This window comes from Fistularia commersonii, chromosome 23 (genome assembly GCF_037954325.1).
Source record: "Fistularia commersonii isolate RoL2024-O1a breed Wild chromosome 23, RoL_Fcom_v1.0, whole genome shotgun sequence".
NCBI lineage: Eukaryota > Metazoa > Chordata > Actinopteri > Syngnathiformes > Fistulariidae > Fistularia > Fistularia commersonii.
The window spans coordinates 4,166,283-4,183,455 of NC_141306.1; the positions used below are offsets into that span (position 1 = coordinate 4,166,283).

Sequence of the window (17,173 nt, forward strand, 5' to 3'; positions counted from 1 at the left end):
TGTTCATGTTTGTACTTTAGCCCATTTTTTTTTTCCCCCCATCAAAGGCCAATAGCTGTTGGGTGTGGCTTCCATTTTTATTTTCAGTTCTAGAGGAGCCCTCTTGAAAGTTGCTTCCCCAGATAATCCTCGAAATTGAGTCCAAAATGATTCTGACGACGTGACGTAAATGACGTTTTGATGACATACAAGGGGCGAGAGCGTCTTGTATGTCGCGCTACGAAGAAATGGAAGCAACTTTGAAGAGACCCTTCCTTCATCATGTTGAATTGTGTTGCAGGTGTCGTCTTCCACGCCTCCATTTTCATGTGTTGTTGTCCTGCGTGTCCGTTCATGTCTGACAGATTGTCCGCCATAATCCGCAACGTTTGCTTCAGTTATTTCTCTCCATTTGCAACGAGCAAGAAAACGCTCCGTTCAATAAAATGACAGTCGGCCTTGCAATGCTTCGAAGTAAAGGTTTTTAAGTGTAGAAGTGCCGCTTGATTATGGATATCCATGAACGGTGTGCGAGAGGCGCCTCTCACGCTGTGTCTGTTCCCCCCTTCATCCTTCTGCGCCGTCAGAGTAAACATCAGAAGCATCAGGCGTTCGAGGCCGAGCTGCATGCCAATGCCGACCGAATCCGCGGGGTCATCGACACTGGCAACGCACTCATCCAGAGGGGAGCCTGCGCCGGCAGCGAGGACGCCGTCAAGGTAAAGCCGTTTTTGTCTTCGGACACCGATTTTGATATTCGCGTCTGCAAAATTGAGCACCACGAGGGGCGTGGTACTCACACTGCGCGAGCGAGTATTGCTCAGGAAGACCACGAAACACCAGACAAGAACTCCAACAAAGTCATACCTTAACTTAGGAGCTCAATTTGTTCCTCGACTGAGCCTTTAACTGATTTTGGAATAACAGCAAATTGCATTTCCCCATTGAAAGGAATTGAAACACTATTTATCCGCCCCAGCCCCACTAGTTTTGTAACTTCTTTTTTTTTAAATAGAAAAATGTACTTTATAAAAGAGCTTATCTTCTCCCGTCTCTTCACCTCTTTTCACTCTCTGCTGCTCTGGACCTTTGACCCCAAGTACCTGAACTCCTCCAACTTCTTGATCTCCATTACTTGTAGCCTCACTGTTCCGCCCGGGTTCACCTCATTCACTCACATCTACTCTGTCTTGCTGCGACTAACCTTCATTTTTATGAGAGAAAATGGTGTATATAGAAACTTATAATACATAATAAAAGAGTATGTAAATGCATGACCTGGATTTATTAAGCGTATTTACCATGAAGATTGGATGAAGATGCTGCCAAGGAGTTTTTCATTTGGTGCTCTTTCGCTTAACTTACTTGTTACACACTTACATTACATTACATTACATTTGGCAGACGCTTTTATCCAAAGCGACTTACAATAGAGGACATAGGGACTGCAAATACACTTGCAAATACACTTAATGCTAATGCATTGCTAAATGTATCCTGCATACTGTGCTACGCTTTATCGCTAAACTTAATTTAGCGACGAAATGAATGCCGGACCTCTTTTTGAAACGATCAAACTGTCCCCGTTGACGCCACTTCACGGACAGTAGCGGCCATGTCTGTGTCAACCCGCTCGCTTGTAACTCAGATCTCAGGTCGTATCATAAAGAGAAAAAAAAAACCTTGTAAAATTCACAAGTTGACTCACCCGTAAGACAACTAGCTAGCTAGTGCACTAGCTTTGGAGTCACGTTTTCTCTGCCACAACCTCAAAAAAACCTCTGACCTTTAACCCAAACAGGTGCGGCTCAACGCTCTGGATGAGCAGTGGCAGTTCCTGGTCAACAAATCGGCAGAAAAGAGCCAGAAGCTCAAAGAGGCCAACAAGCAGCAGAACTTCAACACGGGAATCAAAGACTTTGACTTCTGGCTGTCTGAAGTGAGATGAACTCAAGGGAAAACCGTAGCAAAGACAAAGATCCACGCGACGGCTATGTTAACAAAAGATGTGTTCCAGGTGGAGGCCCTTCTTGCATCCGAGGATTACGGGAAAGATCTGGCCTCAGTCAACAACCTGCTGAAGAAGCACCAGCTGCTGGAGGCTGATATTTCAGCCCACGAGGTAACGCGCCACATCATAGCAAAAACACCACAGGCGGCAACGGCATTGATTTCCGCTTGTTAAATTGGTTGATGGCAAAGTTAATCATTGTCACCCGATGAATTTGAAAAAATTGAAATACAGCTTTGCCTGAGTTGACGTTACTCCCCGCTGCCCCTCTCAGGACCGTCTGAAGGATCTGAACGGCCAGGCCGACAGCCTGATGGCCAGCAACGCCTTCGACACCTCCCAGGTGAAGGACAAGCGCGACGCCGTGAACGGCCGCTTCACCAAAATCAAGAGCATGGCGGCCGGGCGCCGCGCTAAGCTCAACGAGTCCCACCGCCTGCATCAGTTCTTCCGGGACTTGGACGACGAAGAGTCTTGGATCAAGTGAGTGTTCCCTCTCTTTAGGGGAATATCGAGATTATAAGCAAGTTTATTTTTTTGTATTCGCCCATGGAAAAAGTTGCCGTGACCAAAAAAAAAAAAAAAAACGGTTCCCTCACAGAGAGAAAAAGTTACTTGTGAGTTCGGAGGACTACGGACGTGATTTGACAGGAGTGCAGAATCTGAGGAAGAAGCATAAGAGGCTGGAGGCGGAGCTGGGAGCCCACGAGCCAGCCATCCAGGTAACACACTCAGCCCGCATTTCACTCCTCACCACACAGAATACTCACCTGCAAGTGGACTAAGGGTGTTGAGGTGCAGATATTAGGTTGCTTCTAAAAGCGCATAAAAAAAAAAAAACATGATTAAAACGGGAAGGAGATGATTGAATTGCCGCTCGTCTGTTTTTTTGTGTGACCGTGTTCCAGTCGGTGCTGGACACTGGAAAGAAGCTGTCCGATGACAACACCATCGGCCAGGAGGAGATCCAGCAGAGGCTGGCCCAGTTTGTCGACCACTGGAAGGAGCTCAAGGACCTGTCTGGAGCAAGGTGAAAAGGATGGCGATCTCACACACACACACACACACACACATGTGAGGACACCTCCAAAGACGAAGGTAACCGCGCATGTCTCCTCACAGGGGGCAGAGGCTGGAGGAGTCGCTGGAGTACCAGCAGTTTGTGGCGAACGTGGAAGAGGAAGAAGCCTGGATTAATGAGAAGTTGAATCTAGTTGGAAGCGAAGACTACGGAGACACGCTGGCCGCCGTGCAGGTTCCTCCTCCGTCCGTCGATCGATAACCAACCAGCCGCGGCCTCACGGAGCGACGTTCCCCGAGCGTGACCCGCTTCTCTCCCGACAGGGCTTGTTGAAAAAACACGAGGCGTTCGAGACCGACTTCACCGTGCACAGGGACAGAGTCAACGATGTGTGCGCGAACGGCGAGGAGCTTATCAAGAAGGTACTATCTGGAGGGGAGGGATATCTGTTGCATAATTAGGGGCGCGGAGATCTCTTGACACCCTCCGGGAGTCGTTCTCTGTCCCCATTCTCTGGTCGTGTCTCTCAGAGATTAAGATGTCCCGTTTGCTTTCCAGAACAACCATCACGTGGACAACATCAGCGCCAAGATGTCCGCCCTGCGGGGCAAAGTGGCCGAGCTGGAGCGGGCGGCGGCTCAGAGGAAGGCCAAGCTGGACGAGAACTCCGCCTTCCTGCAGTTCAACTGGAAGGCGGACGTGGTGGAGTCCTGGATCGGTACGAACGCAAAGGCCCGCCTATGAGAGCGGCCGCATCTCACTGCAGGGGTCGGTGGATCACGCCGTGGAAAATACCGTGAATATAGAAACAAAGATGACACGGGAAACAAACGCTTTGATTTTAATATGAATCAATCAAATTTATGAAGTTCTTTTCTGTAAATGATGCCTCCTTTCACAAAACTCCTCAGCTACTTTGCATTTTTACATCAGCTGCGATAATTCTCAATCGATCCTTAACAAAACCTCATCTGTCAGTCGCTCCTGTGGCAAAGGAGACCTCAGATATGCCTTTATTAATACCGGTATGAAACACGCAATCCGAAACATCACACAGAAATATTTCATTAAATATTGTCGGTAAAAAAACATTGTTGCACCTGATCCACTCTAGATGCACAAAAAGCCGAAGAAAAGACGAGTGCAGGCGAGGAGCCTCCGAAAACAAATGTCTCCCAGCTGAAATGTTAAAATCACTGTCTCATTTCCTTCCCTGATTGAATGTGGGGGCCAACGTAGTCGCCCCTCCCCCTGGAACGCCACCGCCATCAGGGCTTTCCGTGATTTTTAAATCCAATCCCTGTGAGAATACGAACGCTGAACTTTCGGGTGATTTGGATAAAGCCTGACCGAGAGCTTTGCGTGCAGGTGAGAAAGAGAACAGCCTGAAGACTGACGACTACGGCCGAGATCTTTCGTCGGTGCAGACGCTGCTCACCAAGCAGGTCCTCCCGCCTTCCGCCGCCCTCCTTCCTGTTCGAGCGCGCGTGCCTGTTTGTCCGCTGAAAGCCCTGTTCGCTGCCCGCAGGAGACATTCGACGCCGGGCTGCAGGCTTTCCAGCAGGAGGGCATCACCAACATCACCGCGCTCAAAGACCAGCTGCTGTCCGCCAAGCACGTCCAGTCCAAGGCCATCGAAGCGCGCCACGCCGCCCTGATGAAGCGCTGGAACCAGCTGCTGTCCAACTCGGCTGCTCGCAAGAAGAAGCTCCTGGAGGCTCAAGAGCACTTCAGAAAGGTACGGGTGCGAGACCGCTACAACTCCACATCAAAATTTAATAAACCGTATTTTCCACACTATAAGGCGCGCTGGATTATAAGGCCCACCTTCAGTGAATGTCCTATTTTAAAACTTTTTTCATATATAAGGCGCACTGCATTGTAAGTCGCATGGAATAGAAGTTACAGTGGTGGCTGGGGTTGCGTTATGCATCCGCTAGATGAAGCTGCGCTAAAGGGAATGTCAACAAAACAGTCAGATAAGTCAAACTTTATTCATAGAATACAAACCAACGTTCTGACAACTCCGTTCACTCCCAAAACAAGTTCACAATACGGTTCCGAACGTACCGGTGGTTCTTACCGGTATTTGTGCCGCCTTTGTTAAAAATATTGTTTTTCCAACTCCATTCGTCACAGTCCAAAGTGTTTCATAAAACAAAAGCACCAAGAAGGACCGCCTCTAAATTCATTGATGTTCATGTGGCTCGCTAGCGCTGTTGCCTTCATTCGAATAGTGACTGTAGAGACGCTTCTTCTTGCTGCTCTTTTCAACAAACCACTGTTCGAGTTTGTCCTCTGATTGCAGCCGTCTCTCTTTGTTTCCGCGGAAACTCTGTTTAGTCTTCTTTACTCGGCGCAGGTCATCTTGTCGCTTCCTCCACTTCTGCACCATTGATTCGTTGATGTTGAATTCTCTCGCCGCTGCTCTATTCCCATGTCCCTACTGCGTGACTGATCGCCTTCAGTTTGAACTCTGCATCGTAAGCGTGTCTCTTGAACGGAGCCATTTTTGGGGTCTTTTCACACACACACACACACACACACACACACACACACACACAAATGAAAAAATGATAACGCGCACAGTCCTATATCCCAGCATGCATCGCCTGCTACTTCTTTTACGGGAGAAAATTGAGTTGCGAGACCTCTTGCGGCTCAATATTGATCCATATATAAGGCGCACTGGATTATAAGGCGCGCTGTCGGTTTTTGAGAAGCTGAAACGCTTTTAGGTGCGCCCTCTAGTGCGGCAAATATATATCAATTTACAAAAATCAATGGAACCTGTTTTGACCGCTTCAGGTGGAGGACTTGTTCCTGACTTTCGCCAAGAAAGCGTCCGCCTTCAACAGCTGGTTCGAGAACGCCGAAGAGGATCTGACGGACCCGGTGAGGTGCAACTCTCTGGAGGAGATCCGGGCTCTGCGCGAGGCCCACGAGGCCTTCCGCTCCTCGCTCAGCTCCGCCCAGGCCGACTTCAACCAGCTGGCCGAGCTGGACCAGCAGATCAAGAGCTACCAGGTGGTGTCCAACCCGTACACCTGGTTCACCATGGAGGCGCTGGAGGAGACCTGGAGGAACCTGCAGAAGATCATCAAGGTCAGCATCCGCTCCCTTTTCAGTTTCCGTATCACACGTTACCACTGTTAACTCCATCGCCAGTGAAATATTTGCGGATCCGGATACAGAATCGAACACGAGTTTCCCTTTCCATTTCCTGAAACCGCTAACCCCGACTAACAACCCGTGTCCGTGAATGCGGCGTTCAGGAGCGAGAGCTGGAGTTACAGAAAGAGCAGAGGAGGCAGGAGGAGAACGACAAGCTCCGGCAGGAGTTTGCGCAGCACGCCAACACTTTCCACCAGTGGCTGCAGGAGACCAGGTAGGAATCGGGGAAAGCACGGGGGATTTCTGCACCGCTGCCCTCAAATGATCATTACTTAGCAGTGATCTGTCACCCCGCCTTTGAATCAGGAGAACAAATTCTCCATTTTGTACACAAGACTAAAAACTACATATCGAGAAAATTGGAATATGTCTAATAAATGATGAGTTTGCGCAGTGATTTGCATCTCTGCTGTGTTTATAGCGTTTTAACAGCACTGAGTTCCTTCTGTAATCATTTTTTTTTTTTTTTTAATTGATTCATCATCGCAACATGACTGCCTCTAACATGTTTTGTGTCTCCTTTCTCTTTCCCGCTCCTCCCCCGCCTGCTTGGAATCACGCTGAAAATCAGGACGTATCTTCTGGACGGGTTAATATCCCTTTTTTTTTTTCTACTTTGACGCACGGACGGGGAACAAATGTTTAGGGGAAACAAAAAGACATCCCAGTCAGGTGGTTTTAGGAACAATAATAGTGCTAATTTTTCAATCCATCACCAAGGAAGTCTAGATTTGAGATCACGGCATCATTGCAGAGAGAGAGAGGCATCCAAAATATGGCGACTATTATTTAATATGTCGGTTTTTCTTTTGGTTTGTTTCCCATCTGTGTGCGCGAACTGATGATGATGATGAGGATGATGAATTGTGACCACGCAAACGTGAATCATAGCCTTATTTTGAATTTGCATCACCGTCTGATTTGTTTCCTGAGTGATTTTCTCCCTCTTTTTCTCGATGTTGACAAATGATCTTTACGCACATGTGACCCCCCCCTCTCTCTTTGAATAGCATAGCCTATCGGCGGGTTATCTGTGTCTATCAGTACCAGGTTGCTGATGATCTGTCTGGAAGGTCAAGCTCTCTCAAGCATCGCTCTGGTGCCTTGTGTTTTCTCCTGACACACGCAGTGTGTGTGTGTGTGTGACCTCGTGCACTGCTGTCTAAAACCACCCCGTTGGGTTGTCCGTTCACATCTTAACACCCCCACCCACCTCCTCCCTTTCCGGCTGCAGTTAGCTCTACTTCCAACCCGGTTATGGCCTCATATATTTCTTAGAAAAAATTAAATGAGATTTTCTAGCTTGCAACAGACTTTTTTTTTTTTTTTAGGTAGTTTTAGTTATAAACGGGTTTCAGGTTGGTCTTTTAAAGAAGGTACCGTCATTTCTGGACTATTAAGCAAACCTGAATATAAGCCGCACCGGCTAAAAATAACCAAATAAATATATGTGTGCATATATAGGCCGCACTTGTCTATAAGTTGCAGGTGTCCATGTTGCAACATAAGATATTTACACAATTTAATTAAATACCTACTTGTAACATCCACAAACACATATTGGAAATGTATTTTTCCTAACAGTGCCTGTAACACGGCTGATGATAAAGATTAATAATAAACAACACAAGGAAAAGTGCGCACTAAAACCATTCAAGTTGTCGTCTTCGGTGTCAGAATTGAACGGCCTCAGAATTTCACAGTAATTTAATCGGTCCGACGTGACGAGGCGAAATGTTTTGGCGGCGTGAAGCTCGTTTGCCCAAGAAAATCCATAAATTAGACGCATCCTTGTTTAAGCCGCAGTGTTCAAAGCGTGTGAAAGAAAAGTAGCGGCTTATAGTCCGGAAATTATGGTAACTCTTTTGGAAGGGGAAAAAAAAAAAAGCCCCTTTATTTCCGCAAATAAGTTTTGACGGTAATGAAAATATTCAGGAAAAAGCGAAGTTAAACCAGTTTGATTTACAAACGTTTTTGGGGGGGGATTTGTTGCTTTATATCCATTGAGTTTATCGGGCTACATTTGTTTTATTTTAGCTCAGTGGACAAACTCAGGCTCCTTCCACCGGTTTCACTAATCTGTATTTGTGATTCGGTGAGTTAATTATCCATCCGTTTTTGCGGTTGCAAGTTTTCTCTGGATTTTTCCTCGCAGTCAGGAGTGTTTTTCCTTCACCGGTCTGCAACACCAGTCTGAGCCCTCGTTGCGCCGCCGTCTTTCCTTTCTGGTCGATTCATTGTGCGCAGTCACTGTTAGGGGTAGAAACATCACCGTGTTGGCTTCCGGTGCGCGACCAGGAAAATACATAAGGTAGATCACTTTGGATCTTTGGTCAGCCTGCCTGAAGGAAGTCTCACATCGATGATCCGCCAAACGCAGCTGTCCTCTAACCTTGCATGGTCACCAGTAGACCTTCTGGCCTGGAATCCACAGTTAAACCCCCACATTACAAACCCATTTTTCAGATCATGTAGTCCCCTGCCAAATAATGAACCGTAGAGTCTGATTTGTGCACCTTCTGTCAAAGAAGCGAGTGAACCCATGAGTTTTTTGCCTTTTTCTTTGAATTATCTTGTGCTGACGGTCATTGCCCGTTCTATCCCCTCTAACGTATTTTCTTTCGGGCGGTCAGATCATGCATGGTGGAAGAATCGGGCACGCTGGAGTCCCAGTTGGAGGCCACCAAGGTAAGAATATCACAAGAGGAAATCATGGGATGTTGTCAGAGTTAATTTGCACTGATGAAGCAGCAACGAGTCAGTCACAGGCAAATGGCTCAGTCCTTACAGTAGAGAAGACGCTGCTCGGATATATAGTTAGTAAGAAGCTACTTGGTCGGAAATTGTAGGACAGCAACAAGATCTGGGCGCTGAACCCGAAGTTAGCTGGCTTGGTTCACAGAAGTGAACCTCGTGGGTTTTCTTGTACAACACAAATGAAATACCCGAGTCGCAATACAGCTTTCCCAGAAATGACCGAAACCATAAGCGAGTCTTTCATCACGTCCTCTTCAGAAATGATGGATAATAAATAGATATTCAGTATGTTTTGGTGCTGGATCAGATCATCTGACAGGGAAGTCTTAGCTTGAATTTCCCTGGTTTGGGGATTTTTGCAAGGCTTCAAAGAGAACAGAAGACCATTTGTGACAGGAGTACCTTCGCAAACAGCGGTTTGTTCAAATTTAAAACAAAAAAATGTTGTTTTTGTGTGCGCGTGAAGCGTAAACACCAGGAAATCCGGGCCATGCGTAGCCAGCTGAAGAAGATCGAGGACTTGGGAGCGGCCATGGAGGAAGCGCTGATCCTGGACAACAAGTACACGGAGCACAGCACGGTGGGTCTGGCCCAGCAGTGGGACCAACTCGACCAGCTGGGAATGAGGATGCAGCACAACCTGGAGCAGCAGATCCAGGCCAGGTAAACAGCGGCGGCCCCGTACGGCTCCCGGGTTCGCCGGAGGTCACGCATTAACCCGATCCGCTCTTCCTCCTAGGAACACCACCGGAGTCACGGAAGAGGCTCTCAAGGAGTTCAGCATGATGTTCAAGTACGTGGCTCCGATTCCACCTCCGGCTCGTCGCGCTTCCGGGTCACGCCCTCATCTTTACCCCCCTGTGTGTGCAGGCACTTCGACAAGGAGAAGTCGGGCCGTCTGAACCACCAGGAGTTCAAGTCCTGTTTGCGCTCGTTGGGCTACGACCTGCCCATGGTGGAGGAGGGCGAACCCGACCAAGAGTTCGAGGCCATACTGGACACCGTGGATCCCAACAGGTCTGTCGGACTCACAGTTTACTTCTTGATTTAATGTTAGAAAAGCGGAGACGGGAAGTCAATTCTTGGGACTTCTGAGTCAGACTGAAGGATGCGTGCTCTCTGCTCCCAGCAAGAGCACTGAATAAAAGTCCCTTCATCGGCAGAGGGATACGTGTTAACTCAAGAGTGCAGGATTCAAGTGACTTCACCTGCAATCCCCTCCACATCGCGATTGCAGCAAAACCACTATGGACTATCAGTTTATTCGTAGAACTCGACTTTGCTTTCTTAGAATAAATAAAATCCATACGACGGCTCAGGAGCAGCGTACCCTGTGGCGTCGTCGAGTTGCCGCTGACGGCGAGGTCTTTGTGTTTGCAGGGATGGAAACGTGTCCTTGCAGGAGTACATGGCCTTCATGATCAGCCGCGAAACCGAGAACGTCAAATCCAGCGAGGAGATCGAGAGCGCCTTCCGAGCTCTGAGCACCGAGAACAAACCCTACGTGACCAAAGAGGAACTCTACCAGGTGGGGAGTGTTTGCCGCTCTCATCTGTCGGGATCCAGTGTGTGTGTGTGCGCGTAAGACTAACCGTCGCGTTTGTCTTTTCAGAATCTCACCAAGGAGCAGGCGGATTATTGCCTCTCGCACATGAAACCCTACTTGGACAGCAAGGGCCGCGAGCTCCCGTCGGCTTTCGACTTTGTTGAATTCACCCGCTCACTATTTGTCAACTGATCCCCCTTCCCACCGGTGACTAATCGGGATGCGTTTCTCCCCACACACACTCTTAACACGACCACGGCTGAAGCTGCATGACTGGCACTAGGAATACTCACTAATAAGAACTAGCTGTACTCCATGTATCTCGCTCTCCCCAAAGTCGTTGTGCTTCTCATGATTGCATAGTTGATCTGTCTGCATTTGAATGTGATTGTTTTAGCGGTGTTAGCTCGTGCTTTCAATGAATAGTACCAGTAAAGTTGAAACACCTTAACTGCAGTGTGCTTTAATAAACGCTTCTGGTTAGAACTGGAAACCTCGTCTCTCGTGCTTCCTTCGGTTTCTCAGCCCAAGGGATTCGACAAAACCGCCCCGTCTGCGGCTGCCACCCAGTCCGGAGGGTCTCAGTCCGCCACTTGGCTGGCTATCTGCTCCAGCTGGCTGCTCTCTGTGGGAATCTGCTCCGTCAGATCGCTGCTCAGCTGCCAAATGTAGACGATCCCGTCGGTTTTCCCCGCCGCCAGCAGTCGAGGGTTCTTTGAGTTGAAGGCCAAGCAGGTAGCCCCGTGGCCGTCGCCGCCCTGGTCGATGGTGGCCGCCGGCTTCAGGGATCTGAGGCCCAGGTCGAATATCTGCACCTCACCTTGGATAAGGAGGAGAAGCGACATCAGTGAACGCAACGACTGGATGTGACATTCTGATCTCCTTAAAAAGCTCAAGGTTTTTGAAAATGACATTGTGAATGGATGAAAGATTACTGTTCCCGTCAAGTCATGGGATCATATTACTAAATAAACACCCATTTATCAGTATACCTATAAAACAGAAAAAAAAAATCATCCATTTACCTGCAAAACACAAAATATGGAAAAAGCCTATAGTTCTTATCTCTTAGCAAATTTTATTTCTCTAGCTATGCTTAATATTTACATGGAACCTCATATAACCAAATATTCTCCCGTCTATTTAGTCAGGGACTGTTCATTTGTATCACATGTAGTGTATATGTCCATCTGTATGAAATGTACATAGTAATCAATCTGTAAATCACTGGTATATCACTGATATAACTCACTATGTCAGACTTATTTAATTTATTCTATCTGCACCTGCTGATTTTTGCACTTCTTGTTAAATGCTAAACTACATTTTGTTGCCCTACAGGACTGTCTCAGAAAATTAGAATATTGTGCTAAAGTTCTTTATCTTCTGTAATGTAATTAAAAAAACAAGAATTACTTTTTCATGATATTTTAATATTTTGAGATAGGATTTTTGAGTTTTCTTGAGATGTGAGCCATAATCGGCAATATTAAAATAATAAAAGGCTTACAATATTTCAGTTGATTTGTAATGAATCCAGAGTGTATGACATTTTTTTTTTTGTAATTGCATTACAGAAGATAAAGAACTTTATCACAATATTCAAATTTTCTGAGACAGTCCTGTATAATGACAGTGAAGTTGAATCTAATCTAATCACGCTATGTAAAAAAAAAGGCTAGGTCAAAATGTATCATTGGACCGTTAGGCCTGTTATCAAGATGTCAGAGAAGAACAGGAGGGGTTGAAAAAGTACCATGTCCGGTGGCCGCAGCAAAAAGCAGCGGCCTGGTCGGCGACCACTGCACCTTGAAGACATAGGAATCGGACACCCGGAGCGAGAGCAGCGGGTCGGTCTGCAGCAGGGAGTGGAGGTGGGCCAGGCCGTCAGTCCCTGCGCTCAGGAACAGGTTCCTACCAAAGACACCGTTAAATCCCTCAGTTAAACTTGAAGCGGCGCACGGACGAAGTGAGCTGAATCCTCACCTGTGGAAAGGCGAGCACTGGATGGAGTAAACGGGGCCGCTGCCAGGCTTGAAGGAGAAAACGGCCGGGGCTCTCGGGGTCACGCTCTGACCTTCGTGTGCCACCGCAGCGGGGGTCTGGGACGAGAAGGAGCACCTGAGCAGCAGGCCGCCCTCCGAGCCCACCAGGAACGTGTCGGAGTCCCAGGGGGAAAGAGCCAAGGAGGTGACGCCCACAAAGCTGCTGCCTCGGCCCTGAAAGGTCACAACCTTTACTCAGATTCTTTACTCCAGATTCTGGTTGCGACTCTCACTGTTGGCATTTATTCCTTCAGATAAGACAGCATCTTCTGCATGCACAAGGCTGACAGCAGACGAAGACCATGACCTGGGTGACAGAGAATCTTCACAGAAAAGGTTTCTTTTAAGGTGTTATTTTCATGTATGATCTCTCTCAAAAGCCAGGAAAGGTGTGTGTTGGAAGATAATAGTTAAAGCTACTAGGGGTTTAACAAAGGAGAGACTCAGTGCATCGTTGGAATTTTTAGGCCTATAACAGCATATGGGATGTGTTTTTTTTTTCATTTCAAACGGCTTTGGCAAGTCTATTTACTATAACTCTATCAAAAGCATTAGAAATCTATCTGCGTACATTGACATGAAGATGTTCCACAGAAAAAGCCTGATGGATCTAGGATGATAATTCAGTTTCGGAGTCGAGAGTAACCACAAATAGCAGTTGTGTCGGGGCTCAGCAGGATAATCGGAGCTCCGGCTGACCATTAAGGGCTCTTTGGATAAGTGGAAGCATTTCAGAGAAGCTAATGCTGTTGAAATATGACACTGTTTTGCAGAGTTCACATCATTACATATTGAGGCAAATGCTGATTTCACAAAGCGGCTGCTTGGTGTGTAAGTGGTTTGATTTTGTTTTTCCCCCAGACTGACCTTGAAGCCGTAGCTGCCGCAGTGGGGAACCTGTTGTTGCACCAGGATGTAGGCGGCGCTCAGGACAAAGCTGCCCTGCTCCCAGTCCAACCCCCACAGCAGCACCTGGCCTCCCGAGCTGCCGCTCAGCAAGCCAAACTGCCCTTTCTTCTCTAAGGGGACCCAGGAAACCTACACACACACACACAGTCTATTAACATGGTGCAGTCAGACTCTTGCACATGAGTGTTAATAGTAACAGTTCTTCTCTTGTTTCATCAACCAAAGTATCTTATGAGTTCTTTAAAAAAACTCATAGCTACACTTTATTATTGGTAAAACTTAAATTAGTAGTCTCATTTAAAACATGCAGGGTACATTAACCATAAATGACACGCCAATGACAATTTTGACACATTTTTCTCAAAGAATTTTTGATGATGTAGTATATTAATATTTTCTTATGTACAGTTTTTATGATAAGAATAAGAATAAGAACAACTTTATTCACCCCGAAGGAAATTGTTGAGCCAGTTTCAAGTAAAACATAACAATAATAAATAATAGGAAATTGTATAAACAGTATAAAAAGGGGGGGAGAGAATAAGAAACACAAATAAAACTATAAAGTGTCTAAGTAACAAGTCAAGGTTATAAAGTGTCTTAAGGTCTTAAGTACAAAGATTTGGAGATTCCCTGCGGCTGAAGGGAAAGGAATTAAAAAGTCTGATTCTTATTTTCTTTTATTTACGTTTTGGGGGTGCTTTGCAATTAAGACCTTAAAACACTTTATAGCCTTGACACTTTGACACTTTATAATTTTATTTGTATTTCTTTTCCCCCCCTCTTTTTTTTTTTGTTTTTTTGTTTACTGTTTATACAATTTCCTACTATTATTTATTATTGTTATGTTTTACTTGAAACTGGCACAACAATTTCCTTCGGGATAAATAAAGTTGTTCTTATTCTTATTCTTACTCTTCTTGCATTGTGAGATGAATAGTCAGTGGCCGTGCACTGAGCTGCATCTACGGTAGTTTTGAATAAAAATGAGCAAACAGGAAGTGTTAAAGGGCGGGTGGCCCACCTGGTAGACCGGCTCTCTGTGGCTGTCTTTGGACATCCCAGTCTGGGCCAGTACAGGGTCTTTGGTCCGGCTGGTGTCCCAGACCACCACCTCTCCGCTGTACAGACCACCTGTGCCCACGGCGTGTCAACACACACACACACACACACACACACAAACACTCAGTTGTGCCATAAAGGCTTGTGTCAGCAGATGCTGTGGACGGCGTCTACCTGCGATGAGGGCAGGCTGCTCAGGGTGACAGCACATTGCTGTGACGACAGTGGAAACGTCTATGACTTGATCCGCTCGTTTGGGATTCAGGCCGCGGCGGTCCAGGTTCCACGTGCACACGTAGGACTTGTCCGTCCCCCAGTCGCCATCTGAAATCCTGAATCCCAAAAAAACAAAACAAAAAAAAAAAAACGCACAATTCGGCCTCATGTCTGCCTGCAATAAGTGGAAGTGGAAGAATACTGTCGACTCTTGACTGGGTTTCATTGACAGCAGAAAGATCGGTTTATGTTAAACAGAAATGTAAAAACAAGATTTTTCTGCACATAACAGTTTTGAAAACCACCTTCGTCATTTTTTTAAAGGTCTTACAGTTTCACATACACAATGTTACACTCCAAGTGATGATTAAAGGTAAGCTAAGATAAATAAAGTTGTTGTAAAACCAAAAGAGATAAAAAATTATTTTTACTGTTATCGACATACCGACCATAGGCGCAGGCGATAACTGCACCAGTGCAGTTCCAGGACACACAGCTGATATGGAGGTTTTGCTCTTGTGCACTGGGATGTTCCAGTCGATGGAGGCAGCAAACCTGCAGATACCACAATAAGTTCATAAGTAAATTGATTTTCAACGGTGAGACTAGTAACAGATCAACATCAACAAAATCTTAATTTCTACATTTGCTAACTAGCATTTCAAGTACAGCTTTTTTGTCTGATTGCGTTTCCTTCCTACCATCTCACTGTGATCCTCCCAGTTTGCCTGGAAACCATCAAAAGCATGACTCCTGGCATTTTTGACCAGCTCCCTGATGACTCTGTCCTCCACCCTCTGCAGGAAGTCCTTCAGGCCCGGAGCCTCTACCCCGTCACCGTCACACTGGAAGGGCGGCTCACTTTCCTGGGTCTCCGTCTGGGTCCCGATGACGGATGTGAGCGCAGTCTGAACGCCCGCTTCGGTGTTGTGAAGGGCTGCAGTCTGACAGCCTCTCTGAAAAACGGAAGTAGCTTCAATCTATTCAACTGCTTTAACTACTTCATCATAAGACTTCAGCAGTATTCATCAGGATGAAGGGGCACATAGCGGGTAGATTCTGCCAATGTCTTGGATGTTTCACAGACTATATTAAATCATGTTGATAAAAACATTTATTTATTTAGTGAAATATAACCCACTCCTTAAAAGAAGAAGTAAAAAAAAAAGTAAATGTATTCGATTTTGGTAAATCAGGGTAAAAAAAAAATTGAACTGGGAAACATATTGTAATTTATACAACAATATATTATTTGAATGAAAAGGACATTAGATTGAGTTAATGTTGCAAATCATTTCTTTACAAATAATCACTGAGGACAATAACAACTTTAAACATGTATTCTTGTCATGCAAATCGAGGTTGTTTCTCCCATCAGTTTAATTTGGAGAACATAAATACCTTTACTTGATAAATATTTTGGATTTCACAAAAAGTCATATTGCAGTTGTCTTTAAAAATATTATATTATTGAATGTCGCCTTACACCAGGATCCACAAGCAGTATTCCTTAAATACCACCTAGATGTGATACCTGTGGGATTCGATCAATCAGTATTCCACATTTATTGGTTCATGAATTTATGCGGTTATTGTTGCAGTCCTTTTTTTCTTTTAAATCTTCTGATTGTGGAAAAAATGGCATCTTTATTCAATAGGGTATTCTTCACTGGGTATAAGCTTGTATTAAACATAACAAAACGTGTGCAAACCCCTGCAAAGTTTTATACTATATTTTCCTATGTCGTGTTGAAATAATACATGTTACTTGAGTATATCATTAATGAAGCATAAAAGTCCAATAAATATTGTCAGTTTGTTGGTGATCTCTTGAAATTCGTGTTAAAAGTAGTGATACTAGTGAAGCTAAAGCTGGAGTATTCACCGCTTTTCGGGTTGGCTAATGTTAGCATAGCAATGCTCATGCTAACCCTTTACGGGATTGTGATGTTAGCCGGCTTCCGTCCGTCAGCCGCCGGTTGTTTCTCAGACGTACCGACTGCTGCTCCGAATGCCGGGCCTGCCGCCATGACGACTCGACGCACACCGACCTCTGGACTTCGTCCGTAAACATGTCCGCGTTTGCGGAGGTTTTCAGTCAATGTCAGTTCGTCGAGGTGGACCGAGCGTTCAGCGATGGGACCATCTTTACACTACGTTGCTATGGTTACATCCTTACATCCTGTGATTACATCACTTCCGCTTTACTTCCGGAAGTTAAACCAAATGTTCGTTTTGATTAGAATGTGTGTTTTGGCCCTCAGCATAGCCTTATCATCTCTCAAGCTAATTTATAAAACTACGTTATACTACGTATATACTCATTTTTTTTCAATGTATTAATTTCAAGTTGTGTCCCAAATTTTTTTTTTTTTTCAATTAACTCAGAAATACATGTTTTAATTGTTGAGAAAGTTGTGTTATTTCCACCTAAAAATGCACCCTCTTCTCTA

At 45.7% G+C, this 17,173-nt stretch overlaps 2 protein-coding genes across 6 annotated transcripts in view; one reads left to right on the forward strand and one right to left on the reverse strand.

Annotated features, from left to right (window-relative positions):
* sptan1 (spectrin alpha, non-erythrocytic 1) overlaps window positions 1-10,981 on the forward strand; it is a 34,254-nt gene extending 23,273 nt beyond the window's left edge. For 4 of the 5 annotated variants that reach the window (XM_086171007.1, XM_086171008.1, XM_086171009.1 and 1 more), the window contains 20 exons: window positions 567-698; window positions 1,781-1,918; window positions 1,997-2,101; window positions 2,265-2,473; window positions 2,592-2,712; window positions 2,899-3,020; window positions 3,113-3,245; window positions 3,335-3,433; window positions 3,570-3,729; window positions 4,380-4,456; window positions 4,540-4,749; window positions 5,820-6,116; window positions 6,287-6,399; window positions 6,757-6,774; window positions 8,819-8,873; window positions 9,409-9,605; window positions 9,682-9,735; window positions 9,813-9,959; window positions 10,323-10,470; window positions 10,555-10,981. In XM_086171007.1, coding sequence (XP_086027133.1) covers window positions 567-698; window positions 1,781-1,918; window positions 1,997-2,101; window positions 2,265-2,473; window positions 2,592-2,712; window positions 2,899-3,020; window positions 3,113-3,245; window positions 3,335-3,433; window positions 3,570-3,729; window positions 4,380-4,456; window positions 4,540-4,749; window positions 5,820-6,116; window positions 6,287-6,399; window positions 6,757-6,774; window positions 8,819-8,873; window positions 9,409-9,605; window positions 9,682-9,735; window positions 9,813-9,959; window positions 10,323-10,470; window positions 10,555-10,680 — 2,661 coding nt within the window. In that variant the 3' untranslated portion in view covers window positions 10,681-10,981. Of the gene's footprint in view, window positions 1-566; window positions 699-1,780; window positions 1,919-1,996; window positions 2,102-2,264; window positions 2,474-2,591; window positions 2,713-2,898; window positions 3,021-3,112; window positions 3,246-3,334; window positions 3,434-3,569; window positions 3,730-4,379; window positions 4,457-4,539; window positions 4,750-5,819; window positions 6,117-6,286; window positions 6,400-6,756; window positions 6,775-7,195; window positions 7,459-8,818; window positions 8,874-9,408; window positions 9,606-9,681; window positions 9,736-9,812; window positions 9,960-10,322; window positions 10,471-10,554 lie in introns of those variants that run through there. The other variant, XM_086171011.1, reaches the window with a different exon arrangement.
* On the reverse strand, window positions 10,927-16,888 carry dync2i2 (dynein 2 intermediate chain 2). Its single transcript, XM_086171013.1, has 9 exons — window positions 16,717-16,888; window positions 15,422-15,676; window positions 15,166-15,275; window positions 14,679-14,836; window positions 14,467-14,576; window positions 13,401-13,571; window positions 12,475-12,707; window positions 12,245-12,402; window positions 10,927-11,308 (listed from the first exon to the last, which is right to left on the reverse strand). The coding sequence occupies exons 1-9, from the start codon at window positions 16,792-16,794 to the stop codon at window positions 11,070-11,072; spliced, it is 1,512 nt and encodes a 503-aa protein (XP_086027139.1). The 5' UTR covers window positions 16,795-16,888; the 3' UTR covers window positions 10,927-11,069.
* Window positions 16,889-17,173: the final 285 nt, after the last annotated feature.